Consider the following 26962-nt stretch of genomic DNA (forward strand, 5'->3'; position numbering starts at 1 on the left):
GACTTGCCAACATGTAATCACTGAAGATGATGACCCCATTGGTACCATGAATGGGCAGTGCTCATGCGCAAATTTCTCGTTGAAATGATGAAAAAGAGCTTGGCCGTTTTTGTTCAAAAGTCTGTATTACGGAGTGGCACTAAAAGTGTTGATGCATAAAACTCTGAGTTAGGCAGAACAAAAACCACACAAAAGACAGCATGTCTTTATTGGGTGCCATGTTGCACCGAGCTTCCATTAGAAATCTCTCTTGCCTTGCAGATCCTTGTGCTTGGATTCAGTGTGGCCAGTATGCAACGTGTGCCATCACGCCATCAGGGCCGCAGTGCCAGTGTAACCCTGGTTGCACCGGTAACCCACAGACCGGATGTTGGGGTAAGCTCGGTGTCAATGACATGATATTTGCCTTCAGTGGAGTTTACTTGAAAGTAGTACTGACCTGTGATGAACACTTTCCTCATGTGGCATTCTGGTGCCGAAAACAGGAAATAAAAGCAAAAAAATAAACCATACATATTTATGGTTTATTCATGTTGCAAAAAAAGAGTTATTGGCAAGTAATTTGTGATATATTTATTTATTGAGAGTGTGGCACATGGATTAGCTAATTAGGTACCAACAAAACTCACTATCACTCGGTTTATTTTTTTCGAGCCCGTCACTGGATTCCAAAATTTAACCAGATGTGTCAACTGGAGTCACTAGAGACGGAAAAGTGCTCTTTTAAGTTTTTTAACTTCTGCATACGATTTCTTTCCTGCTTAATTTTCCTTCACGAGAACCCAAGCACATTATTCTTCTCTCGGCTTTGTTTTTTCTTTTCGCAGACGTGAACGAATGTACGTCGAACCTTCCAATCGACCCGAACGGCCCTTGTGGAGTCGGAGCCATTTGCATCAATGTCATTGGTGGTTTCCATTGCGAGTGCCCGCCAGGAACCACGGGCGACCCATTCGGAGTTGGATGTACGTCAAATTGGTTTGCTGCTGCTCGCTATGGCCATGTCATAACTGCATGGCAGTGTTGTGACGTTGCTTTGTGTCTGTGTTGTGATCCTGTCACACCACTGACAGCGGTGTGACGTGCTCACAACCACATGACAATGTTGTGATCATAGTTCTATGTTCGTGTTTTAACCGATTCACACCATTGACAGTGGTGTGACAAGCTCACAACCGCCTGACAATGTGGCGAGCATTTCTTACTGTCTTGCCGTGTAGTTTTGACCGTCATGCTTAAACGATGGAATTTTTCTTTTTTGTTTTGGCAGGCCAAGGATCTGCTGCTTGCAGGTCAGACGACCAGTGCCCTCGCAACGCTGTCTGTGAAGCAAAAGGAGCCACTTGCTTTGGCAAGTTATTCCATCTATTTTTATGTTGCGGTTCATTTTAATGCATATTGCTTCCTCACTTTAGTAAATGCCTTATTGTGGCTGTGAGTGCAATATTTATAATTTTAACAGTAAATATGTCCGTACTAAGACAAACAGGTTGCTTCAATGCGAAACTCCGGGTCGTTGCGCTTTGCATGTGATGTTCTTGTTTTCCATTCTCTTGTAAAATTTGCAGCGCTGCTTGTTTCATTAAGATGTTCCACCTAGCCCCAACACTAGCTTTAATGTGCTCACCACTCAGAAACCAGGTTATCCTGAAAGATGTTGGCTCTCTGTTGTCGTCCTTCACTCTTTAGATCCTTGTGTTACATCAGAGTGTGGTCCAAACGCTTATTGCGAGCCAAAAGATCACAAACCAACGTGCTGGTGCCGGCCCGGCTACGAAGGCGATCCCTACGACCTTGAGCAGGGCTGCCAATCACGTGAGTCCTAGCACTACACTATAATTCATTTTCGGTTTGCTTGCCTCTTTCTGTATAGTATTATTGTGTGTGGTAAAGCGAAGACTACAGTGTACTGAAGACTAAAAAGTTTCAGCCTTCAGTAGTTTGTTATTTGATAGAGAGCTGCGTGTAGTGCTCTGCTTGCATATGTCTCAGATTTGGCTGTCTTAAAAATTCCGTCTTATTGGAACAATCATAAGGCGCATCAAACTAGACATCCTCATGTTGTATACCCAAGTCGCAATGCATGTTGGTGGGCACCTCTGCAGAATAATGCCTTTACCTCGGCCATCGCGAATACAGCTGGGGAAGTAAACACAGTATGTCACTTCCTAAAACTTCTCTGGTTGTAGAAATTTGCTCAAGCATGGCTGCGTATTCATGCACGTTCATGTTATAAGTCATGTATCTGTTCTCTATCATAACTAATGCAACATTAAGTACATAGATATTTGAGTGAGAACTGATGTTCTTGTAAAATTTCTGCTACATTTCTATAATAGTAGAATGCCAACTCCAATTCTGTGTTTACACAGCAAGACATGTGCATAACTACTCGGTTATGACTTTTTACCCATCTTGCACTTGCATTTTTCAAATTGGTGTACTGTGGACATTTAACATCGTCTGTGGAGCAAAATCAGAGTTGAAATTCATTGTGCCTTCAAGAATAATCGCCCAACATACCTTCTCGCTTCTGTTCCCCTCAGCGTGCTCCAAGGTCTGGTGTGGCACCAACGCTCACTGCATCGTTAACTCCAGAAATGAAGGCGTGTGCAAATGCTTCGAAGGCTTCCGTGGAAATCCGTGGGAAGGAGGAGAATGCTCACCTGGTATGCAAGTCATCATTTTTCGTCAGTCATTCCGATCAGTTTCTTTTATTAAACCACTAAGTGTTCAGTTCGCATACAAAAGTTTACAGAGCTTAGGTTTCTCAGAAGTACAGTTTCCAAGCACTTTGCAGCCGCAGCCAGGAAGGCTGTAAAGCTTTGTGCCGTTGACATATACTAGTAGAGGAGATAAGTAAAAATTATTGGCCATGTGCCAAATCTACAGCAATAATAGGCTTTCTGTACAGTTCTGCGGCCCATAAACTTGTAATGGAAACTGTAGACAATACAGAGTGTAAGTGAAGAAGGTAGCCACTGAGAACCACTTAATACTTGATGATTGCTCTTTCATTATTTTCCCTTGCATCACATCAAAGAATAAAAAAGAAGCCTGCATAATGGCCTCTGGCTATTCAAACCCAAAGCTTTAATATTTTCTTGGCCACAACTGCCCCATTTCTCGTGGAAGCGAAAATGCTTGGGGCCCGGGTGCTTAGATTTAGCTGCATCTTAAAGAACCCCAGTTAGTTGCTGCACTCCTGCGCCTCTCATAATAATGTGGCTGTTTTGGGACGTTTATTATTAATACTATTTTCTTCTTTTTAATTGTGTATTTCTTCTTTTTAATTTTAATTATTAATACTATTTTCTTCTTTTTAATTAACTTCATGCTGAACTTCGGAGCGAAATTGCTTTTAGTCCAGTTTAACGTGTAATGTCTTTCTCGTGCTTGCAATGTTATCCTTTTCTTTTGCACCATCATAACAGTGTGTAGAGGCTACTGTTGCGAACTGATTTGATGGGATTTCCTGATTGTTTCCTGAAGAAGGATGGTTAACATCCTTCTGCTTGTCTGGGGCATTGGCAGTCGTAAAAATCACTTAATTATGTGTGCAATTAGTTAAGGTATCTTTTTTTATGTGCAGATTCGCACTGTTCAGACTCAAGACCCTGCCCCAAAGGCCAGGAGTGTGCTGGCGGCTATTGCATAGGTTTGTTAACTCTCAAACATTAACGTTTTTCTCTCTCTCTCAATCGAATAATCAGTTGGTAAAAATTGTATCCGGCAAATTTTTTTTTTTCTCTCTCAGATCGATGCGAGAACGTTCAGTGCGGCATCGGAGCACGCTGTGACGAACAGACCGGCAGCTGCGTCTGCCTGCCATACTTTTTGGGCAACTCGGAGACCATGTGTGTTCCACGTAAGCAAGCTTTTTACAAAGTTGCTTATTGTAGAGAGTTCAGACGAGGAACTTATTAGACTGGAGAAGGTTAGCAAAACGTTTACTGTGATTGTTTGCTCTCCCACAGCTGTGCTGCCACCTACGTGCACTCCGGGATGTGGAGTTGGTGCACACTGCATGTATGCCATACCCAACAAGTGCGTCTGCAACCCCGGGCTCTATGGAAATCCATACACAGGCTGCAGTAAGTGTTGCTGTGGACCAGATCTAAAGTGTTCAAGACGGCATGCTCATAGGGAGTTGCAGCGCTCGTAGTTGAAGTATTTCAGTTCAGATTAACTTGTAGCACTTTAGTGTCCTGCAAAGTGTACCTGTTTGTCTCAAGTAATTTCCACCCATCAAGAGCAAATTTCACATGACTGAAATGCAGCCAAACCATGTTGACGCATGTTCAGAGAAAAATATGTGAATAAGCTTACCAAATCGGCTCACTGGCTATGGCTTTCTGTTTTCGAGCACCACATCACAGTTTCGATCCATGGTTGTGGCAGACATGGGAAAACGCAAGAACGCTTGTGTATAATTGAATTAAGGTGCACTTTGAATTGAGCAGCTCAGGAAGTTATTGAACCAGCTTGAAGTAGCTGTATACCTTCAAGATGCACTTCATTCCGATCTGTGCACGTATTCGCACCATGCATAACTCGTCCTGCTGTCAACATCAAATGTGTTTTTCAGCGCAAGAGAAGCCACGCTGCACTGCCACCACTTGCGGCAGCAATGCCCACTGTCACGAAACCGCCGACAAGGTGGAATGTCGCTGCCCGGCAGGACTGCAAGGAAATCCCTTCACGCGATGTAATGGTAAGCACTCTGCAATTCCTGTAATTTCTGCAATAATGCATAAATAGTACGGTACTTGTATTGCCTCTGATCCAACACATTCCTCGGCTTGCATGGCTAAGCAGAAGGAGGTTAGTGTCCTTATTATCTACAGGCTGTGGGTTCGCTCTTAGACTGATATCAGCACAGTAGCATGCACAAGGTTCCTCTTCAAGAAGATCAAAAATTCATCACAGCGCTGCCTCCCCTTATTAAGAAGTATGGGGCAGACATTACATGCCTCCCCCCCCCCCCCCCCGTAAGTTACTAGTGGAGGCGGCCAGCCCCCTGCCCCCTTTACGCGCATGCCTATAGATATCAGGTTTATTAGATATAGCATAAATGTAGAATAGTGTTTGATGCAATAATGTGCAAGTTCACTACCATTGCTCCAGATTTGCTCAGCTTGTAAAAAAGTGGTATCGCATGCTTAAGTCATCGAGAGGCTGACTGTTAGGCTTATCAACTTTAGGACCAAGCTGGCTTATTATTAGTACAGAGTTGTCTTTCTGGAAGTCAACGAGTAACAATCATTATGTGGGGCTTAAGTATTAGTGGAGTATATTCTCTGAAGTTAGTCAAACTCCCAAGCGGTTCCTACTTAGGAGCTGGCTTCAGTCAAGCTCACTCATGAGTTAAAATGTTTTTGAGAAAGTCACAAATGCAATACAACTGTTGGCTGTGTCTCAGTGTTTTTTATATCTTCTTGTTGGTTAAATATAAGTGGCCAATTTACTTTTATGCGATTTGAGGCGCTGATTCGTAAATATAACAATTGAAGCATCATCCGCACTGTGCCACATCTTTTTTGGTGGTACGTGCAGGTTCTTCTCATGAATTATAGGCCATGACAGCGGGAAATAGTGGCATTTCAAAACTACAATAGTCCACTTGTAACTCTTTCAGACATCAATGAATGCCTTGGTGCCGGAAGTGTCTGTGGCACCGACGCCAGCTGCGTCAACACCTTTGGCAGCTTCAAATGCGTCTGTCCAGATGGAATGATTGGAAATCCACTATTTGCTTGCAGTAAGTCTGTGTGCTTGTTTGCTTATTTGTTTGTTTCTTTCACGTTTGAGTCATAATTACTTGGAGTATGACAGGAAGTAATCTGGTGAAGTTTTCACTTAGTCATGGAAAAATTACAGTAAATATTTTCAGTTCGGCAATAATTGTTTGATGGCCCTCAATCAATGCTTGAAACATGCCAAAAGCACAGTTTTTTTTAAACATTTGTTGCCTAAAGTGGGTTCAGCTTTTGAGCTGCATATTTAATTCAGTTGCTAGCAAGTTCCAGCATAAACTCAGTTTCAGCACAATAAATGCCTTGTTGAGTTTGTGATACATGATGTGCCGCTGGGAAGTTGAAATAAAGTTAAAAAAATGAGGTCATGTCAACTTGTCTCATTCACAACATGGAACACTGTTCTTTCATGCTACTGTCGTGCATGATTCAAGATGTTTGTAGGGTACGTACATCTTGAAAAGCTGCGGCATTCCACCAGCACAGACGAGAACACGAGTGATTAATTCCGCGTCTCGCTGTTAATCGATGCAGCTCCTCGGGGAGCGGACGTTGTGATACCCGGTGGAGGTGGTGGTGACGTGCGTCCACCTCCAGTGCTCCCCGATGGAAAGCCGCCCATTGTCACGACTTTCACTCCTCCCATCCCACCGTTTGGGTGCAAAACGGATCACGACTGCGGGCCTCTCAGTGTTTGCGTGCCTGGAATCGACAACCGCCGACACTGCATCCGTGAGTTGGCAATGCTCTGGAGAAAATTGTGTGTGCAGTAACTCATTGTGGCATAGCATAGTCACCTGCATCTCTCTCTCCCACTTCCCTGCACTCCAGTGAGCCGTAGCATAGCAAAGGCACACTCGAGGCAAACCTCTCCTCCTTTTTCTTCGTTGCATAATCTGCCTCTTCTTTCTGCTGCATGCATGACTCGCAGAGTGATTATTCGCCTCTTAACGCAACTCCAGTAGCTCAGTGAGCAACTCCAGTAGCTCAGTGAGTAGCTCAGTGAGGCTTTAGTAATTTACTCCTAGAAGTGATTGAGCTGATGGCTATGTTTCTAAGTATGTTACAGTGTTGTCAGGATATTAAGTAGCTGAAAATAATGTATGCTAAGGTATAAGCATTTAAATTCATATTCCTCGTAATTCATTAATGCAGAAATTTATCAATCATACGACGAAATACACAGAATAGGGAATTCTTTAGTGACATCCTTGTGACCTTGTGACATCCACGTAAATTACAGAAAAACTGTGTGTGTAAACAGCTTAGCTAGCAGCTGCTTTATTTGAGTATGCTTTTCATAATTTTTGCCCTGGCACTATCTAGAAAGCACTAACTTGCAATCTTGAAATGTGCTGTTTACCTATTAGTTTGTTTTATACTAGTACATTTTTAAACCGCTGCCACCCTTTTCTCCAATAGACTTGAGCAGCCTCTCACAACCTCTGTAACATAAATTGCATCTATTATATTATTTACTTAACTACAGATGTTTATAAATCATTCACTGACTGGAAAGGACACAAAAAAAGTTATGCTTCCAAATCACTTATAGAGTGCAGACTTGGTTACTTTGTATTTTAGGAAGGTATTATTCTGTGGCTTTTGTTTTTGAACCACTGGTGAATTTTTGGTTCTTAGGTCCCTGCGAAGACAGGGTGTGCGGACCCAACGCGGCCTGTACAGTGGAAGATAGGGTCGGCGTCTGCCAGTGCGTACAGGGATTCCAAGGTGACCCTGGTGACTTGGAAATTGGCTGCACACCACCAAGAGGCAAGTTTATGTCTGGAACAAATGCCGCCATGAACATTGTATCAATAGTGAGGGGACTGACAGCAGACTCATTGTTTTCTCAATTGAGGCCAGCCTGCTGTTCACAAATTGTCTATGGCACAAGCCTTGACTTGACAACCATGACTCCGTGAAATTTGATGTGTTCTCTGTGCCACTTGTAATGTTCGGTGTGTCAGGGTTTTAGACCTAAGACATTGGCAACATGTCTGTGAGGTCCCCGATTGCATCAAGGGTGCAGGGCTTACAGTTAATCCCAAGCAAACCCTCAGTAGTCAGGTTTATCAGGCCTAAACCTCAGCAACCACTTACACCAACAGCACACTCACATGTGTACTATGAATCTGTCCTCGCCTTGCCCTGAGGGCATTACATATTTCTCCATCATGAATGGATGTCCTCACAGGTGAACTTGTGCACAGTGTACCAGTTTGATGGGAGATTGAGCCTCATGCATTCGCTCCAGATGAGTTTTGCACATAGCAAGAACTTTCAGCTAATTCCTGCGAGTTTATAAAAATGCAGCATGTTTACTTGTGAGTTGGGCGCATTTAGCAGGGTTAGGTTTCTCGGTATAAGTTCAGTCCAAGCAAACGTTTCCAAGTTATAACAATGTGTTCCACTCTCTTTTGTCAAACAGCTGGAACCGAATGTGAAACTGATGACGGTTGCAATCTTAACTCAGCCTGCGTGGTCAGCCAAGACAACACCCGCAAATGCCAAGGTATGGTTCTCGCTGCACCCGCCTGATTCTTTATCTCTAGCCACAGGTTTGAGATACGAAGAAGCAGAGACAGCTAAGCAGCTACATTGGTATCGATTCATCATTTTTGAAGTTTAAAAGCTTGTTATACCGGCCTATATGCTCCAAGTATAGTAAATTTTAAAACATAACATGTTTTACAGGTTATCACTTGCATTCTGCCGAAAGTCGAATGCTGCGACTATTCAAAGTTGCTTCCGCTTCCTTTGAACCAAAAAGATTGGCATTTGCACAGGCCTTGTTTCAATTAATAAAATATATTGTGCAGGTTAGTTAAGGCATGACTAATATGCCCATGTTTCTTTATAATATGCAATATGTACTATCCTAATTCAATTTGAAATCATTCAGCCAAATCACTATTCACTTAAAATTTAAAATCCACTATTCGAACAAGCCTACTCATTAATATAACTCCTGCTAATTAACATTTAAATTGAGATTGATGCATACATTTGAATTCTTGGTTGTTGTTTACCTGGTTCGTTTCAACCATAATCAAAGCAGGTTTGTGCTCTAAGTGTGCACAGTTGGCAGGAATGCCTCTGGTAGCACTAGTTACAAGGTAGCTATACACCTAAAACTAGTGGCTGAAAGCATCAGCATGCCAGAACATTTTCCAACAAAGCCTTAAAGAGTGCTATATATGCAAAGCAAAACAACATGTGTGTGTTTTGTCACTGATTCGTTGTGGAGATTCTGTAAGTTTATATCAGCCTTAACTCAAGGTTAATTTTGATTATGTTTTTCTCACTTAATTACGCTGTACACTTCAAACCATAGTGATAAAATGCCTTTTGCCACTTTCAGCATTTTTGCTAGCTATAGCTCATTCAAGCACTGTACGTGTGCCACACTTAATATGATTGAAACTAAACATGGATTGTCTGTTCGACACCTTTACAGTCTTATTGTTATTCATTACTGCCTATGTGTTTTATTTTATAACACGGTCTTCCATTTTCTTTATTTCTTTACAGATGTTTGCATCAACACTCAGTGTGGCCCGAATGCTGTATGCCACGCCATTAGCCACCGAGCAAACTGTATTTGCAAGGATTCCTACTACGGCGATCCCAACGATCTTATTCGTGGCTGCACAAGTAAGTTGTCTTGAAACACGTGCAAACTAATGGACTTTTTGTGCACGGTGTCATCTCTTTGAGATGTAAAGTGGCTATGCTCTCTAGAGCCACGGAATTACCGACAGAGTGGACAGAACGCTCCATGTTAACCAATTATTCCTGCTTTCTTGCAGCTAAACCGCAACACGAATGCTTGGAAAACAAAGACTGCGGGGAGCGTTACGAGTGCAAGCTCGGCACCAAGGGAGTCAAACAGTGCAGAGACGTCTGCGAAGACAAGACCTGCGGCAAGAATGCAGTTTGCTTGGGAGAGCACCACAAAGCCATCTGCGAATGTCTTCCGGGATACATTTATGACGGCACGGGCTGCCAGGTGCCTGACGATTGCGCCATTGACCAGGACTGCCTCGAACACGAGGCCTGTCGCCATCAGTCCGGAGGAAACAAATGCGTCGACGTCTGCTTACGGCACGCTTGCGGTCCAAACGCTAGGTGTGTGGGACAGAAGCACGTTCCAACATGCATCTGCCGAGAGTCCTTCTTGGGAAATCCGAACGACCGTGTCAGAGGCTGTCAGCCGCTGCTCGATGTCTGTTTCCAGGATGCCGATTGTGCAGAGAGCGACCGCTGCCTTCCCGATTCGAGAGGCATCAAGAACTGCACCCGAACTTGCATCAAGACTCGCTGCGGCCCCAATGCGCACTGCATTGGCAGGCTTCACAGGCCTGTCTGCGAGTGTCGAGAAGGTTACAACGGCAATCCAGGTGATCTCTCACAAGGCTGCACGCCCATACCTCGTGACCGTTGCCACAGCAACCTCGACTGCAAGGGGTATGAGGTTTGCAAAATCACTCCTGTTGGAATCAAGGACTGCATCGAACTTTGTCTCGATTATGAATGTGGGCCGAATGCAAACTGCATTGCCATGGATCACCTGGCAGCTTGCGAATGTCTCCCAGGATTTGCTGGAAATCCCCACGACCTGCGGAGGGGATGCATGCGACACTTGTGTGAGCACGACAACGACTGTCCCGACTCGAACGTGTGCTTGTTGACGCGTGGTGGCGTCAGGAACTGCACCGATCCGTGCTGGGACAGACGCTGTGGGCCGAATGCCGATTGCATCACGGTACACCACAAGGCCACTTGTGAATGCAGGCCTGGCTTCGAAGGTCTTGCCGATGACCTTCGAGAGGGCTGCACGCCCATTCCAAAGTGTCGAACGAGCAGTGACTGCCGGGACGACGAGGTTTGTGCCGTTGACCGCAACGGCATCAAGAGTTGCCTTCAAGGCTGTACCACTACCTTGTGCGGACAAAACAGTGTTTGCAGAACCGAGAATCACATAACCATCTGCCAGTGTCGCGAGAACTTTGTTGGAGACCCATACAACCGGGAGACCGGATGCTACGCCCAACCTGAGCGATGCTACAGAGACAACGATTGCCCTTCCATTGCTGTCTGCAAGAGAGTATTCGATGGCAAGAACGATTGTTACGATGCCTGTGAAGGCCATAGTTGTGCTCAGGGTGCTGTTTGCCAGGCGGTGAATCACAGACCAACTTGTATTTGCAAGCCAGGCCTCGTTGGTGATCCCCTGTTGGGTGGCTGCCACATTCCGGATGAATGCCAGGTTGACGAGGACTGCAGGGAAGATCTCATTTGTCGACCAGATACAACAAACCTCAGGAAATGTGTGTCTGTGTGCATCTATGAGAAGTGTGCGCCAAACGCTTACTGTACAGGTGTGCGTCACAAGGCTCAATGCATCTGCCCCCCTGGTACTCAGGGAGATCCTTACAATCCCCGCATAGCTTGCTTGCCAACGCAGCCTGTCACTGAAGGCTGCACCTCTGACGACGAATGCGCCTCTCATGAAGTGTGCCTTCACGGTAAGTGCACCGACGCTTGCGAAAAGAAACAGTGTGGTCCCAATGCAGTCTGCCGGGTGCACAACCACAGGCCATCTTGCCACTGTCTGCAAGACTACAAGGGCGATCCTGACAACCCAATAAATGGATGTCGGCCAAAGGACGAGTGCCAGATTGACGAAGACTGCAAAAGGCTGACAGACGTTTGTCGGACCGACAACACGGGCAGCAAGAGGTGTTTCGACGCTTGCCAGTTCAACAAGTGCGGGCCAAACAGTCTCTGCGTTCCAAGACAGCACTCTTACGAATGCCAGTGTCAACACGGCTTCGTCAGAGACCAGGAGAACGTGCTGGGCTGTGTTGAACGAGAACACGACGAATGTCGCAACCACACTGGTTGCCCGACTACGGCCGCCTGCATTCCAAACACCATTGGCGTGATGAAATGTGCTGAAGTTTGCATCAGTTTCAGCTGCACACCCGATGCAGACTGCATTGCGTTCAACCACAGAGGTCGTTGCACGTGCCGAGAGGGCTACACTGGAGATCCCAACAGCAGAGGAGGCTGTCAGAAAATTCCCGAGCCAGAGTGCATTAACCATGCTGACTGCCCCCACCCCAACGAGGTGTGCCAATTTGACGAAGCTTATGGTGAACGCAGATGCCAGGATGGCTGTAAGTTCCTCAAGTGCGCACCTCGGGCTGTGTGCGTTGTCGACAACCATTTGCCCAAGTGTACATGTCCAAATGGCCTCTACATTGGTGACCCTTACGACCAGCGTGAAGGGTGCAAACAGGTGGAGTGCCTCAAAGACGAAGACTGCCACATAACCAAAGCCTGCTTTCCAAACTTTTACTGCGAAGACCCTTGTGTGGATGGCTGCGGAGTCAACGCTGGCTGCGTGGCTCAGAATCACCAGCGTATTTGTCACTGCCGCCCTGGTTACACGGGTGATGCCTTGGTTCGGTGTGAAGAGATCCACTACTGTGATTCCAACCCTTGCCACTCTTCGGCAAAGTGCATCGACGTGCCCAGTGGCTACGAGTGCGTCTGCACGAACGGCTTCATTGGAGATCCATACCGCCAGGGCTGTCGCCACCCCAACTCTTGTCCTCACGGGAACGGGGACTGTCCTAGTCATCTTGCTTGCTACCCCGACCGTCTTGGTCAACCGATGTGCCAAAACCCCTGCGACCATTTCAAGTGTGGCTTGAACACTGTCTGTCGGGCCGAAGGCCATGCTGCTACTTGCGAATGCCAAACACACTTCCGGGGAGATCCGGCTGTTGGATGCAGTCGTGAGTCTGTTGTATGCCTGAGTGACCATGACTGTGCGTCGGGCTATGCTTGCGTCGATGAGCAGTGCCGTCTCGTCTGCACTCGTGAAAGTGACTGTGCTGCTGGTGAGAAATGCATCAACAGTCGATGTGTGCAACCATGTTTCTCTCACATTGATTGCCCCCCAAAAGAAGCCTGCCTCAGTGCTGGTTACTGCCAAGTTGGTTGCCGGAAGAACAGCGACTGCCAGCACGATGAAACCTGCTCGCAGAACCGCTGCCAGAATCCGTGTGAGATTAAGGGCTTGTGTGGCCCCAATGCCATCTGCAAGGTCAGCAACCATGAAGCCAACTGCTACTGTCCAGATGGCCTTACTGGAAATCCGACGCCCATCATTGGCTGCAAGAGGCCGGTAGTTACATGCACGGGATCCTGTCCTAAGGGCCTGTCGTGCATAGAGAACAGGTGTCGAGCCGTCTGCAGTGGTTGCATCATTGGAGAAGCCTGCGTCAATGACTTCTGCATGGGTAAGTTTATTGAATTCCTGGCTGTTTCATAACTTGTGACTGTCTTCAGCGTGGTAGTACTCAGCCGTTTACTTGGATGATGAACGCATTCATGAAATTTCTGTTTCTTGCATTGAGTATAGACAGCATTGCTTTCTTAGCGTTTCCTGGGCCCCTAGCTTAGTTTTCCCAAAATAAAACTGAGACTTGACCATAGCACATTCTACAATGCTCTATATTACACGCAGTAGTATCCCAAATAGTAGTACTTGCAATGTAGGAAATTACAGCTGCCCCCAAGCATGAAGTTTGGGACAGAGAAGCCATTTATGAGAGTTTAACGTTCAATGAGGGTATCAAAACTACAATTGGAAAATTGTGCCAAGTCCATCAAAGTTAGTGTAGTGTCAAGTACAGTGTGCCTTCATATAGCCGTTCTGTATTATTTCTAATGACAAGTTATAATAATGAATTTATAAAGGGACAATGCCAAGCTCAGGGTACTGTTTACAAAGGCCATATAATTCAAGTTATTTCAAGAGCAAGCTGTGTGTATAAAAACACTCGGCACCTTTTTTTTTTATGCTTTACATTGTATGTATGTGAACAATAAGAAAAAATGTTTAAATCCATCCCTCTCTTCATTCGCAGCCGCATGTTCTGGCGACAGTGACTGCCCAGCTGGAGAACTCTGCATTCACGGCTACTGCCAGGTCGGCTGTCGATCGGACAGTGACTGCCAGGTGTACCAACTCTGCTCACTTAATCACTGTTCCTGCAAACCAGGCTTCCACACAGTAGAACATGGCTGCGAAGGTAACTTAATTGTTCTTTCCTATCCGATCCGAACAACACGGTAAGCATGGCCAATGGTGGCTCAATACTGTGTCACAGAGGCCCCACACTGCCATATGTTGGTCCTACATTGGCTTTGCTTGCAGTGGTACTTGATATTTGTGCACATAATATAGGTCCGCTTAGGGAAACAGTACCACGACTGGGACAGCCAACCACTGAATCGCTTCTGTATGAAAATGTTAATTTGTTTAACTCTTGTCATGTTGCGAGTTATTGGCGCCTTTTTCCATGAGGAGCTACATTTCTAATGATGCCTCCAAAAGCCAGTGCTGGAGTCGTTATAAACCCTGTTATTTTAGGACACGGTTATTCTTGTTTATGTAAAGTAATTAGCAACCACAGCTTCATAGAAGCATTTACTGGCTTCTAATGCTAGTCAAATAATTTCCTAGGACATAACAGTAAGCACATGTCGTCTTGTTTGTCCTCTTCCTTCTGTTCAGACATTGATGAGTGCCTGAACAACCCGTGCCATTCCACCGGCATCTGCGAGAACACCATTGGCAGCTTCGTTTGCCGCTGTCCTGAAGGATTCATCGGAGATGGTTTCTCGGGTTGCACGAACCCTGGTGAATGTCCACGAGGCGATTCGGATTGTCCGCTGAATGCTGCCTGTGACCAGAATGGCGTGACCAAGTGCATCAGTATGTTGCTCGTTCATTGCGTTGTAATTGCCACATTAAAGCATGTGGGGCTATACATTTATCCTAGATCAAAGGTCATAACAAGCAATTTAATTACACGGACATGTTCACTGAATTGTGTGTTGTAATAGAAAGCAAGCCGTCTGTAAAAACTCACTTCTAATGAGCTGTCATTTCACCTTATGGGCTATCACGATCTGGTCTTATGATGAGTGACTCTCTCAGCAGCGTAGTGGTTTCCTCTAAATTGTGCAACTTTTTAGCTCTTAGTGATCACTAAAGAGCTAACTGCTGTTGGTGTGAATGCTAAGTTGCAGTTTCTTTTTTGCTTGCCCTTCACAGACTTAGGTTGACAAAGTGTTTTCTGTATTCCCAGATCCTTGCGAAGAAGAGCCTTGTGGACCAAATGCGGCCTGCACAGTGGTGAATCACAAGAGGCAGTGTGTTTGTCCTCGAAGTGCCCTGTACACGGGTGATCCTTATGACAAGAACAGAGGCTGTGTTCAAGGTACAGTGCATTCAACTGGAAGGCCTTTTCCGTCTGGCAATATTCGTCGGCTGTTGGCTTCTGTCGATCTGGTCAAATTAACCTTCGTCTTCATGCTGATTTGTCTAGAGGTTCTAATGGATGCCGATAACTTCTTAAAGCTCTGCCTTTAATGTTGATGTTAAATAACTGTAGTATGAACAAGATTTGCTAGTCTTACTGGTGTCTGGTCATTGTAAGCCAAATTTATTTATATCTATGGCTTATAGCACATATAGTTCAACTTATACAGATTATCTTATTCAATGGACATCAACCAAAGATTGCTCCTAGTTTTATTTGTTATGTAAAATCTTCTTGCTTTTTCAAACAGAAGAAATCTTCAATACATCCTATCGATTTCGTTAAGATGTTATTTTATGAGCTGTGCAGAATTATCAATAATAGTATATAATGGTGATACTATTTCGTCATTGTTCTATAATTTTTATACCTCAGCCTATAGACCAACAACATGGCCACTTTAATTGCAAGTTAACCACTGAGAACATGTGCAGTATATCATTAATGAGGTGCCTAATGCTTAGCAAATAAATACCGTTTTCTTCATTTTATTCCCCGTTTTTACAGTGGACTGCCTGCATGACACCGACTGCCCAGTGAACCAGGAATGTGTTCATTTCGTTTGCGAAAGTAAGTGGAACGAAGACTGCGCTATGTAATGGTGCGTCGTGCCTTGGCGCTGCTTTCAATATCGATACGGCTGTAGTGTTGCTCATAACGAACACATGTTTCTTTGCAGGCCCTTGTGACAGGGTACAGTGCGGACCCCACGGCACCTGTACTGTCAAGGACCGCCAGGCTTTCTGTGAATGCAAGTTAGGATACGAGAACAATGGACGACTCGTTTGCGTTGGTAAGGCCACCCATCATAAATATCACAAGTTGCATAAGCTGTACTTCTGCATGTTGTTACGATGCAGCCTCCTACACTGCCCCGTTTGCAAGAATATAACGCGATACTTTTTTGTACTATCACTTTGCTAAGCATGGCCTTTTGCGCTACTATGTTGTCAGAAGAGAGATATGACTGGCTTGCGAGGTATTTTATTTCTATATTCACCCTCCAGTGCACCATAGCTTAGTGACTTGGCAACCAAGCATTATAGGAAGGCCAGCATCTTGGGATCGTGATACAAATATTGATGCATTGGAAAGAGTTCTGTGAAAGTAGAGTGGAGCGATGAGAAAACTGTATGATGGGATTGAATATTCTGGAGATATATACATGATACATATGCATGTCATATATTGTCTACAGACATACCTAATATAACTGAGTTTCCTGTCATATTATGTATGCCGAAAGTATTTGGTCTGAAGCCTAGGGTTTGTAACTGGTCACTTGTGTCAGAACTACATTTCTTCTTTGGGGGGAGGGGGGAAGTTAACTAAAAGGGTGCCTTGCAGGTACATGTGGCCATGGATATATAATGCTGTAGTGATATGCTTGTAATGAACTGTTAAACCGAGTGTCTGCAGGCATTTATACATTCAAAACACTTTCTTGCTCTCATTTTGTTTAGATACTGATGAATGTAAACAGCACCCATGCCACTACACTGCCATATGTGAAAACAGTCCAGGAAGCTACATCTGTCGATGCCCCAGCAATTTGATAGGCGATGCCTACGGGAAGCAGGGAAGCGTTGGATGTGAGTTTGACACTGTTTGCTTTAGGTCATTTTTAAGCATCTTTGTGGTTTTACGAAAGCTGCTCACAGAGCTATAATTAACCTAACCGGACTAAACATTTATATCAATTTTTTTTTGCAGGTCATGATCCAAACATTTGCTACAATGGAAATGCTGATTGCCCTCCAACATCTGCATGTATTGACATCAATGGGACACCCTATTGCAGAGGTTTGTAATAGTGTTTCAAGAAGAGGGAGAAAGACTTTACCTTGTGTTTTGACTCTTATACTGATAACGTTAGCACGACTTAATACAGTAAATTTGTCATCATTGTTTTTCTGTGCTACTTTTCCTTTCTCAATGCCTCTTTTCTATCTCACAAATTTTAGACTTGTGTGAAGACCCAACGACGTGTGGCATCAATGCCAACTGTAGCACTGTTAACCACAGAGCTGTGTGCACGTGTCGTCCTGGCTATACAGGCAATGCAAAGCACCGCTGTGAACTGGGTGAGTGTTTGTTGCTTAACTTACTGACAATAAACACAAATATGTTTCAGTATTAATCGACCTGTGACGTCCTCTCACAGTATGATCAAAACCAGTGCTTCATTTATTTCATATGATAGAAATCCTGAGAACACACTACTGAACACTAATTACACTAAGAAAGAAGCAAGTGGTTTGCATACTTTTTTCAATGTCATGTTTATTTTAAATCGCCATTTCTCTCCCTCTCTCTTCTCATGGTAACCTTGCAGTGGAATGCACGCGGGATGAAGAGTGCCGCAGCACTGATATCTGCATTCGAAACAAATGTGTTGGTAAGTTTTGCGTGCTATGTGGCATCGCCAACATAATACTGCTCACATTCGTGTTTTCACCCGAACGTTCAGAGTTGAGATGTGTATTGCATGCCCTTCTCGACTGGGTGTCCGCAACTCGTTTGAGAACCCACATGCTCTCTGTGAATCACTTTTCACGCTTCTTTTATAGATTCCTGCCAGAGCAATGCAAAATGTGGCGTGAATACCATCTGCATCTCTCAAGACCACCAGGCAATCTGTAGGTGCCGGGACGGTTTCCGTGGCAACCCCAGCACAGGATGCATAAGTGAGTGCGGCCGTCCACTAATAAGGGTTGATACTTGAGTAAATGGTCACATGTATATGCACTCAAACTTCATTATGACAAAGTTGCATCTTACATGAAGATAAGTTCCTTATATCCGAAAATTCATTATAAAGGTGTATTCCTAACACTATATCTAGCCCCTGAACTCACCTTTTTAATATCGCAATATTATTTTATCGCCCTTTTGCTGTTCGAGTGATTACAACTTCTCAGAGTTTTGCTATTTGCTCCTTTTTATTACAGAAAATATTCCCTGCTCGAGTGATGATGGATGCCCGATCGGAGAGTTCTGTTACAAGGGGCTCTGCAGAGGTATGTTTGTAGACATTATCAGAATATAGCGCTGCGAAGTAGTTTCATAACGATTCAGTTAACTCAGCAGGGTGCTTTTATTTATCTGTTTTCTCCCTGTGCCCATGTGAAGAAGAGGTATCACATTTTAGATACTTGAAGACTTTAAGCAGCTGTCGCCCTAATTAATGACTATGACTTCTTGTTTTATTTGTGCCGACCTTATTTAGCAAAGGGCTGAGTAACATACTAGGTTCCTTTACTTGTGAGCACGTGTGGCCCAGCTTTTCTTTACTGAAACCACAACCTTTCTTCCAGTTTATTGCCAGTCAGACAGAGAGTGTGGCAGCAACGAAATCTGTGAAGACGGTAGATGCCGAGGTAAGCACTTGGCATTTTGGATGGTGTTGTTTAAAAAAAATAAAAACAGTGAATTTTGTTCTTGAGGAATCAGTAATCGTCAGAAAATATCAATGGAAACATTCTCAGTCGTGGCCGCCATCATTTTTTCAGAAATTTGCCGATCCAACAGCGACTGTCCTGACCAGTTCCGATGCGTTACTGGAAACTGTGAACCAGGTTGGTTCAAGAATCATTTTCACAGATCGTTCTGTTCATATTAAATTGCTGAGGATGGAATATCGAGCCAATGCATTTTTTTCATTTCTTTTTTTCAGTTGACAGATGCTTCACCAACACCGAATGTAGTGAAAACCAAATTTGCAGATCAAGCGAAAGAGGTTACGACACTTGTGGAGGTGAGTGAAAAATACAAAAAAGCTGGCGCCCATAACTAAAGCTTATGGTGCAGTAAAAATGAAAAGTACTTCTTCTAATCCAAAAGAAGTTTTCACTCTTATCTTTCTCGCATCACATTTTAGGCCACTTAAGCTATATTGCCCTATCCTCTCTCCTGATGCACGGCTTTTATATAAGTTGCATTTTACTTCACAACACGTTAGTGGAGAAAATAATTTTACTTGTAAATGAAGTCTTTCACATTGCTTCTTGATCATAAATAGTTGAATTTTGAGCTGTCAGGTGCCAAGTTTTTCTTCTGGAGTTAACGTTTGAACATTACATTTTTAAATAATGTGATGCCATTGCTGACTGGCAAATTGCTAAACTATGAGCATTCATTCAACCATGTTTGGGGCCCATTTCAGATCCTTGTGAGAACATCCTCTGCGGTAGAAATGCCATCTGCATCTCGAACAAGCACAGTGCCGTTTGCCAGTGTCTGGAAGGATATGTTGGCGATCCTCTCGATCAAAGGCAGGGCTGCATCAAAGGTGCGAAGTATTTCCTTATTCTGTTCTCTCCTAGGTTGTAGCATGTAAGTGCACTGACACTAGGACTGAAGTTGACGGCTTCAACTGCATAATAATTGCAATTAAACGCGATTTTCTTATGTGCAACTTCATCACGTGCGTGACTCGCATGTTTCTGTCTATTTACAGCCGACTGCTTCAAACACGAGGATTGTCCAACGAGCAGGATTTGTGACGAGCACAAGTGTGTTGGTAAGTGTGTAAATCTCTTGAGAATTACTAATTTTGAACTGTAATGACGAGGATTTCATGAAAAAAGGCACAAGTGTATCAGAGAACATTTAATGTTTTTGTATTAAACTAGGCAAGGCCATTCTAGACTACCTAACCCAAGTTTTGCTACAGTAAATGAATCTTGTGGTGTTCTTGCTTGTAAAAAAGTCAAGTTCAGTCACACAGTGCAGGAAGAGCCATTCACACGCCTCTAATATATAATACACTAGGAATAGCTAAATAGCACTGCAGCAGTTAATTATGTGCACACAGCTAAATGCTCACATACTTCCTGGAGCTAATAGCATGATAGTGTGGTCTATTTTCATTGCGATATTTTGTTGCAATTATGTGCTAGTAGGCTCATAACTCAATCTCATGTGAAAACACCAAGGAACTTCAGCACCTGCAGCAAAGTACCACACGGAGACTGTCCCTAACATAACAAAAGTGGCAAATTAAGGAGAGTGTAAATCATGAAAGTAAATCATGAATAGAATAGGTCAAACTTTCAACAACATTTGCCAAATTAGATGTCTACTATAGCAGTATAAGAGTCCAACGATTCCTCAACTCGAGACAATATTTTCTTCTCCCAAGATCCATGCATAATGAGGCGTGGCTGTGGATCCAACGCCGTCTGTGAAGCGAGAAACCATGCTGCCATCTGCCGCTGTCGGGACGGCTATGAAGGCGATCCCGTGTCTGGCTGCCAGCTGATTGACTACTGTCTGAAGCAGAACCCTTGCCACCCGACGGCGATTTGCAAGAACAAATTCGGTGGAGCCACGTGCGAGTGTCCGCCGGAAAGGCACATCGGGAACCCCAACAAAGCACCAGGATGTGAGTTTTCCCTGAGATATGTTGTACAAGTGTGGATGCTTCAAATAAGCACTTTTCTCGCCTTTAGTAGTAGGAGCCTTTTAGTTCTGAAAAAGAAATTAGTGTGTTTTGTAATAATAGTGCTGGGTGTTGATTGATTTTCTTTCTCATTTCTTTCCTGCTAAAAGGCCGGCACCCGAATGAGTGTCCCAACGGAGATTCAGACTGCCCGCCAACTGCAGCTTGTCTCTCTGATGGAGGTGGACCACCCATGTGCAAGAGTGAGTGCTCATTCAGGGCAATGTTTTGCACAAACGACCCCCGTAATTTATTGAACCAGCAAAGGGACGTTTCTTCTTCTTATACCCAGTAATTTGTAAGGCTTTGAAGGAATAGGATAGCTCTGCACCTCTCAAGGTTTGTCTTGTGTGTTTTCAGTACAATTCAGATGTGCACAGGTGCTTTGAACTGACCATTTTCTGGCGACAGGGTTTTCTTGTTTGCCAATCTTGAAATTTGTCTTGGTGTAAACATAAAAGAATGCTGGAAATGTACATTAAAGCAGCACCAGTTATTTTTGCTTCGAGTATAAAATCGCCCCGCCACGGTGCTCCAGTGGCTAAGGTACTCGGCTGCTGACCCGCAGGTCGCAGGATTGAATCCCGGCTGCGGCAGCTGCATTTTCGATGAAGGCGAAAATGCTGTAGGCCCGTGTGCTCAGATTTGGGTGCACGTTAAAGAACCCCAGGAGGTCGAAATTTCCGGAGCCCTCCACTACGGCGTCTCTCATAATCATATGGTGGTTTTGGGATGTTAAACCCCGCATATCTCTATCGAGTAGAGAATCAAGTGTTATGTGCATCTCTTCTATTTCTACATATTCTACAGATTTAGTTTACTTATGAATTAGGCAGCTCTTTATACTTCAATGTTAAGGCAGAATTACACTCTCCTAATCCAACCACTTTGCAGTCAACTCAGTTGTTTATGAATCTATGTGGTATCCAAGTTGGAGCTTTGACACCGCGCTTTAATGACTCTCATTGCCCACCTCCAGTATGTTAAGCTAATTATTTGTGTAGTCTGTAAGCACGTCACAGTGGACCTTTCATGTCACTGCATGCAGGTCCTTGTGGCCTTCCCAACACCTGTGGTCCCGACGCCATCTGTCGGGTGGAGAACCACAGACCCAACTGCTTCTGTCCTCATGGTTTCACTGGGCAGCCCTACAACAACCTTCAGGGATGTGTTCGAAGTGAGTGCTTTCTTAAGCTACCCTGACACTCTCTGTGCTTATTCAAAATCATCCTAATTCGAAAACAGTGCTATTAAGATGACAATTTTTCACGTCACCATCATAGTACTGGAGTCTGTCATGAAATGGCATTTTTCTTGCTGCTTCCTCTTCGAAAATGAGCCACTGCCAGTGTTAAAGCACTGGCCATTGTCACCAGTACATCATCTTTAGGAAAAATCGGCGGGATATTCACTCTCCGAAAGTCATAATGGGTGCCGGTGAAGCAACGGTGTTGTGATGGAGTGTTCAATGGCTGTGCAAATCGGGCCTTCCCATTTGGCAACAGCTTGGCATAACAAGGGCAGCATGAAAGACGTCACAAAAAAAAGAACACCTCAGGCACTAAGTGTGTCCCTTCTTCTCTGTTGTGCTCATGTTACCATGACTTTCCACTTTCAGTTCTAAATATTCGTTTTCCATCACCCCATATCACTTACATGATGTTCATATTCTCCAGTTCCTCCATTCTGTGACGACGACAGGGCATGCCCAGCACCCATGGTTTGCGAGAAACGCCGGTGCAGACGTGAGTTTATAATTTTATGTTGGCACTTTTTCTCAAGACCTTGAGAATGAGTTTGTGCACGTGGGTCAAAGTCTGAAAATTCAAAGAGTTCACAGGTTCATTTAAGCGTGTCACAGTTTAAACATGACACAGAAGCTTCCTCTTACCATTTCTTCAGTAATAAATACTACAGTACTATTTCTCTGCTCGCATAATAGAGGCACTCTGTTTCCATGTCTCTCACTGTTCTTTGTCTTGTGGCTTTTTGATACCCTCATTATAAAAAAAACATTTTTAAGAAGATGAACATTAGTTTTGTCAATAGCAGTGTGTAATTAAAGCATGGCTTCAGTTATTTCATTGTGCAAGTTGGTTCAGTCACAAATACCACATGTAGGACCTGGAAATGTCATGGTTGTTATAAAACAATCCAATTGCATTCTTCGTGTACATAGATAGAGAAAGAAGCTTTCATTGCATCTTGCATTTTGCAAAGCTTATGCAGCGGTATTGTCATAGCATTGGCCTAGTTTCAATAGCATGATTGATGGTGCGTAACTATGACAGGGTCCTTTTTTTTCGGTGCCTGCAAAAGTTCCACTATATCTTTATCTGCGTCTATTTTTTTGTTTTCTTGCATCTTTCCAGCTCCCTGCTCAAAGAGGGACGAATGTGCAGCCCGTGAGCTTTGTGTCGATGGCCACTGCATCCAAGGCTGTTTGCAAGACAAGGACTGCCTTGACAAAGAAATTTGTTTGGACCGAAATTGCATTGGTAAGCGATTTGTGCATTATAAGAAGCTTTCTGTCTTTCTTTGCAAATCAATTATAAAAACAAAAACAAAAAAGATTTAGTGAAGAGCCAAGATCATCAAGTGTAAAAAAAACTTTTTTACGTCTTTCAGTCGGTTGCCGAAAGGATGAAGACTGCCGTTACAATGAAGCTTGCGTTCTGAACAGCTGCAAGAGTAAGAATATTATCTCGTTGTACATTTTTGTCTCGGTGACATAGCTTATTACTGCACTTTTTTAGATATTTATTAAAAGTTAATTAAGTTCGGTAGTCCTTCATGCAGACAATGACAATGCAAAAAGATACCTTTTTAGGATGTTCATAAATAAGCATTGCATATCTGACAGCGTATGAGATCATTTTTTCGTATCAGTGCAGAAGCTGTCTATCTCTATACATGATTTGCTTTTCTTACTGTAAGATATTGTTGTTTTTCCAGCTCCACTATTTATAAAAGTAAGTAAATTATGTCAGTGGAACTAATCTGGCATTTTAAACAGCGCGTGAGGCGATATTTCATAGGTAGTCTCTCTCCACTGCTTCCTGTCTGAAAAGAGAGAGTGATCATCTACGAGCTTGCTTGAAACATCTACGTTCGAACAGCTTGTTCATTATTCTCGTTGCAATGTTTGCATGCCCGTAAGCATGTTCGATTCTGGCCCACAGACCCCTGCGACAGTCCAACGGCCTGCGGTACTAATGCCGAGTGCCAAGTGATCAACCACCGTACAGAATGCCACTGCCCAAACAGATTCACAGGAAACCCCCACATCTCATGCCAACGCGGTAAGTGTTCGTTTACACCATTAAATGGGCACCTGGCCATTTTTTCAGCCTGCCAGATTACAACTAAGAAGTATGTTGTTTCTAGTTATGTTAGCACGTAACATCAAAATTCTGAGTATGGCAGTATAGTCGTAAACACCAATGCATGCATATTTGACATTTTCGTGGTACCAGTAATCTTGCTTACAGAGTCATTATTGCTGCAAGAGTGTAAAAGAATTTTATGATGTGGTACCTATTCACACAATTTTAAGATTGGAAGCTGCACATTTTCCAAGTGACTCTCTGGCTGGGTTCAGTAAATTAGAGCTCTTACTTCATCAAATATAACTTTTTTAAGTGTACTCGTTTAAAAACCAAACTGATCTTTTTCATTGCAAATGACAACAAATGGCTAATTGCTCATTGTCAGCTCTAGGCACCAGATGAACTCTGAAATTCTGGGTATTATTTATCATGTTTTTATTGGTGACGCCTATCCCTTAGTGACTTACCAATTTATTTTGCTTGAAGAGCTGACAACATTGATCACATCAATCCCAGTCACACCGATAAGATTATGCATTTACTTTGGTAATACGCATGATTTCCTTTTTCTTTAATAGTTAACATATAAATCAGTTAACATATAAAATAGACTATGCACCGGATAAACTCTGATCTTTTACGTTTGGTCTCCCAGTGTCGTCCTCATGTCGAACTACGAGCGACTGTGGCGGATACAACTATGCCTGCGTTGAAACAAGGTGTAGAGGTGAGCTGTACGGCCACTAGTGCATGGACCTGCGATACGGTTCACTTTAATTTGGTGAAGTCCAACTCTGGCAACATTCTTTCTCTAACTTTTCAGTGGAGTGCTCGTCCGACGGCGACTGTGCGTACGGAGAACGCTGCTTCAATGAGAACTGCTATGGTAAGAAGATTACTTCGTGCAGTTTTGTCACTTCAGCACCGCCTAAGCAAAGTTTGGGCGAAAAAAAAATTTTTTTTGCGCTTTCATAAATTGATTGTAGCATTTACTACCTAGTCACTTTGATTATTAAAACCACGAGACTGCCTCTGCAGCAAAGCTGCGGATAAAAGTAGCGATTGTCGAAGTAACTCCTTATGTTTCTTCTATTCTTCTAGCCCTCTGCCGATCGGACAATGAGTGCCAGGAGGGAGAGGTGTGCATCTCAAACAGATGTCAGAGTAAGCTTTGCTTGACATTATCTCCATTTTAAAGACTGATTTTCATGTGCCTTATACTGATTTCAGTTCGATCTTTATTGTGTATCCCAGTGCTTTTTTTGTATTTATTCATCTGTGTGTAACTCCAATCTGTATTGCTTCTCTTTTTTTTTTTTTCACTTTAGTTGGATGCCGCACTAACGAGCAGTGCTTGGACCATCTTGCCTGCGTCAGTAACCAGTGCAGAGGTAAGCTTAGTGTTAAATTAACATTTATCTTAGTAGAAGATGTTTGGATAATAAATTATCAGGTTCACTTGAATGGAAATAAATTCTGGAAATACAGGCTTCAAATATTTCTGATTTAAGAGAAACTATTTCAGTAATACTGAATAAAAATGTTGTGTAAATCCTGGTGTTGGTCAATGCACACATTTCTCTGTGGAAGTTAATTATGCTGAACAGCTTGCAATGATTAATAATCATGTGGCTTGCCGTGAAAAATTTATTCACTTTGACAGTAGTATGGCCAAAGTGGCACATCTGTAACTTAGTACGAGTGCTTGCTAGTACTCGGCACTTGTTTTATCATATGTGTTACAGCTTTCACACTACAGAATTCCCTTTTTGTTTACACACCATCTATTTAAGCTCTGGTATATGTTTTAATTTTCCTGTATTGTTACATTTTCTTTCTGATCTTTTTTTTTATCTCTCGAACTCGAATTTCGCAGATCCATGTGAAGGCAGTGCCACCTGTGGCCCCAATGCAGAGTGCAAAGTGGTGAACCACCGTGTCGTGTGCAGCTGCCCGGCCGATTTCATTGGCCGTCCTCATGCCAACGTAGCTTGTGTGCGAAAGCCAGTGCGTTGTACGCACAATCAGGAGTGCACCCCAGGACACATCTGCTACTTAGGGTACTGTAGAGGTGAGTGCCGTAACGTGAACACAAGAGTACTGGCACCAAAACATACGGAGTATATAATTTAGGATCCAAAAGTCATGGCAGTGGCAAAGGTCTCTAACAGGCAACAGTGTAACTACAGTTGTGATAATATAAGTTTGCACATAATTACATAGACCTAATTCTTTCCACGATTTGCCCGTATCGTTTTGTTGATGAAATTCAATCACCCTCGATGAGGCAGATGTTCGTGAAAATATGGAAGTTAGAAAAGATCAAAAATTCTTTAACATTAATAAAAGTCGCTGATGCCAATGTTTCAACTCGCGATCTTGTCTTCTGTTAAAGATGGAGCCTTAAAGAAAAGACCCTTTGTCAAAACATTCGCTTGAGCGACATCCCACACATGAATATTAATAAAATCAAAGGGTCTTTCTTATATAGGTAATATGCTCAAAACACAATTAGGTTATTGATACTTTCATTAACTTGAGTATTGACAATAAGCTTATATGAACTTTCGAAATAAACACATTGGTGCAAGTGGAATGCCAACTTGTGCACTTACTGATCTTTAGCGCGTGTTGTGTGCTTGACAGTTGAGAATAAGTCTGCATCTCGTGCATTCATTACAGTGTCGTGCAGCAGCAACCAGGACTGTGCCTTGAATGAAAGGTGCGTGGAAAACCGGTGCCATGTTCAGTGCCATCGAGACCGTGAGTGCTTTGACTGGGAGATCTGCGAGCACAACTTCTGCAAAGGTGGGTACACCGACTGAGCCAGTGGTTATTGGTTTTGCCAGACACATTGCATTTCTTTTTATTGAGTGTTTAGTGTAGTACATAGAAATTGATTACGAAAAATGACTGATTCGCTTTCTTTGTTCTGCCACTATCACTCTCACAAACTTTCAGTTGGTTGCCGTGCCGATACTGATTGCCCCGCCGACCAGTCTTGCATCAAGAACCATTGCATCAGTA

The 26962-nt window shown here is 43.5% G+C and overlaps 1 protein-coding gene and 1 long non-coding RNA gene across 2 annotated transcripts in view; one reads left to right on the top strand and one right to left on the bottom strand.

Annotated features, from left to right (window-relative positions):
- LOC119180327 (uncharacterized) overlaps nucleotides 1–26962 on the top strand; it is a 141620-nt gene that overhangs the window by 71856 nt on the left and 42802 nt on the right. Inside the window, exons 24-68 of the mRNA XM_075889103.1 lie at nucleotides 262–375; nucleotides 828–965; nucleotides 1271–1351; nucleotides 1690–1815; nucleotides 2547–2669; nucleotides 3593–3658; nucleotides 3758–3868; nucleotides 3978–4094; nucleotides 4589–4714; nucleotides 5639–5761; nucleotides 6291–6488; nucleotides 7398–7529; nucleotides 8188–8271; nucleotides 9291–9413; nucleotides 9569–13072; nucleotides 13703–13867; nucleotides 14353–14553; nucleotides 14930–15061; nucleotides 15671–15733; nucleotides 15843–15956; nucleotides 16627–16755; nucleotides 16877–16966; nucleotides 17128–17247; nucleotides 17499–17561; nucleotides 17734–17850; nucleotides 18115–18183; nucleotides 18481–18543; nucleotides 18676–18741; nucleotides 18840–18920; nucleotides 19329–19454; nucleotides 19623–19685; nucleotides 20307–20549; nucleotides 20717–20809; nucleotides 21655–21783; nucleotides 22283–22351; nucleotides 22979–23104; nucleotides 23235–23297; nucleotides 23789–23908; nucleotides 24591–24662; nucleotides 24759–24821; nucleotides 25037–25099; nucleotides 25264–25326; nucleotides 25812–26006; nucleotides 26618–26743; nucleotides 26897–26959. Of these exons, the coding sequence (XP_075745218.1) occupies nucleotides 262–375; nucleotides 828–965; nucleotides 1271–1351; nucleotides 1690–1815; nucleotides 2547–2669; nucleotides 3593–3658; nucleotides 3758–3868; nucleotides 3978–4094; nucleotides 4589–4714; nucleotides 5639–5761; nucleotides 6291–6488; nucleotides 7398–7529; nucleotides 8188–8271; nucleotides 9291–9413; nucleotides 9569–13072; nucleotides 13703–13867; nucleotides 14353–14553; nucleotides 14930–15061; nucleotides 15671–15733; nucleotides 15843–15956; nucleotides 16627–16755; nucleotides 16877–16966; nucleotides 17128–17247; nucleotides 17499–17561; nucleotides 17734–17850; nucleotides 18115–18183; nucleotides 18481–18543; nucleotides 18676–18741; nucleotides 18840–18920; nucleotides 19329–19454; nucleotides 19623–19685; nucleotides 20307–20549; nucleotides 20717–20809; nucleotides 21655–21783; nucleotides 22283–22351; nucleotides 22979–23104; nucleotides 23235–23297; nucleotides 23789–23908; nucleotides 24591–24662; nucleotides 24759–24821; nucleotides 25037–25099; nucleotides 25264–25326; nucleotides 25812–26006; nucleotides 26618–26743; nucleotides 26897–26959 (8316 nt within the window). The remainder of the gene's footprint in view (nucleotides 1–261; nucleotides 376–827; nucleotides 966–1270; nucleotides 1352–1689; nucleotides 1816–2546; nucleotides 2670–3592; nucleotides 3659–3757; nucleotides 3869–3977; nucleotides 4095–4588; nucleotides 4715–5638; nucleotides 5762–6290; nucleotides 6489–7397; nucleotides 7530–8187; nucleotides 8272–9290; nucleotides 9414–9568; nucleotides 13073–13702; nucleotides 13868–14352; nucleotides 14554–14929; nucleotides 15062–15670; nucleotides 15734–15842; nucleotides 15957–16626; nucleotides 16756–16876; nucleotides 16967–17127; nucleotides 17248–17498; nucleotides 17562–17733; nucleotides 17851–18114; nucleotides 18184–18480; nucleotides 18544–18675; nucleotides 18742–18839; nucleotides 18921–19328; nucleotides 19455–19622; nucleotides 19686–20306; nucleotides 20550–20716; nucleotides 20810–21654; nucleotides 21784–22282; nucleotides 22352–22978; nucleotides 23105–23234; nucleotides 23298–23788; nucleotides 23909–24590; nucleotides 24663–24758; nucleotides 24822–25036; nucleotides 25100–25263; nucleotides 25327–25811; nucleotides 26007–26617; nucleotides 26744–26896; nucleotides 26960–26962) is intronic.
- LOC142803642 (uncharacterized) lies at nucleotides 369–4610 on the bottom strand. Its single transcript, XR_012894213.1, has 3 exons — nucleotides 4330–4610; nucleotides 2524–2666; nucleotides 369–469 (listed from the first exon to the last, which is right to left on the bottom strand). It is a non-coding gene; the product is annotated as an uncharacterized LOC142803642 (long non-coding RNA).

The sequence above is a fragment of the Rhipicephalus microplus genome, chromosome 3, assembly GCF_043290135.1.
Source record: "Rhipicephalus microplus isolate Deutch F79 chromosome 3, USDA_Rmic, whole genome shotgun sequence".
In the NCBI taxonomy this organism is placed as follows: Eukaryota; Metazoa; Arthropoda; class Arachnida; order Ixodida; family Ixodidae; genus Rhipicephalus; species Rhipicephalus microplus.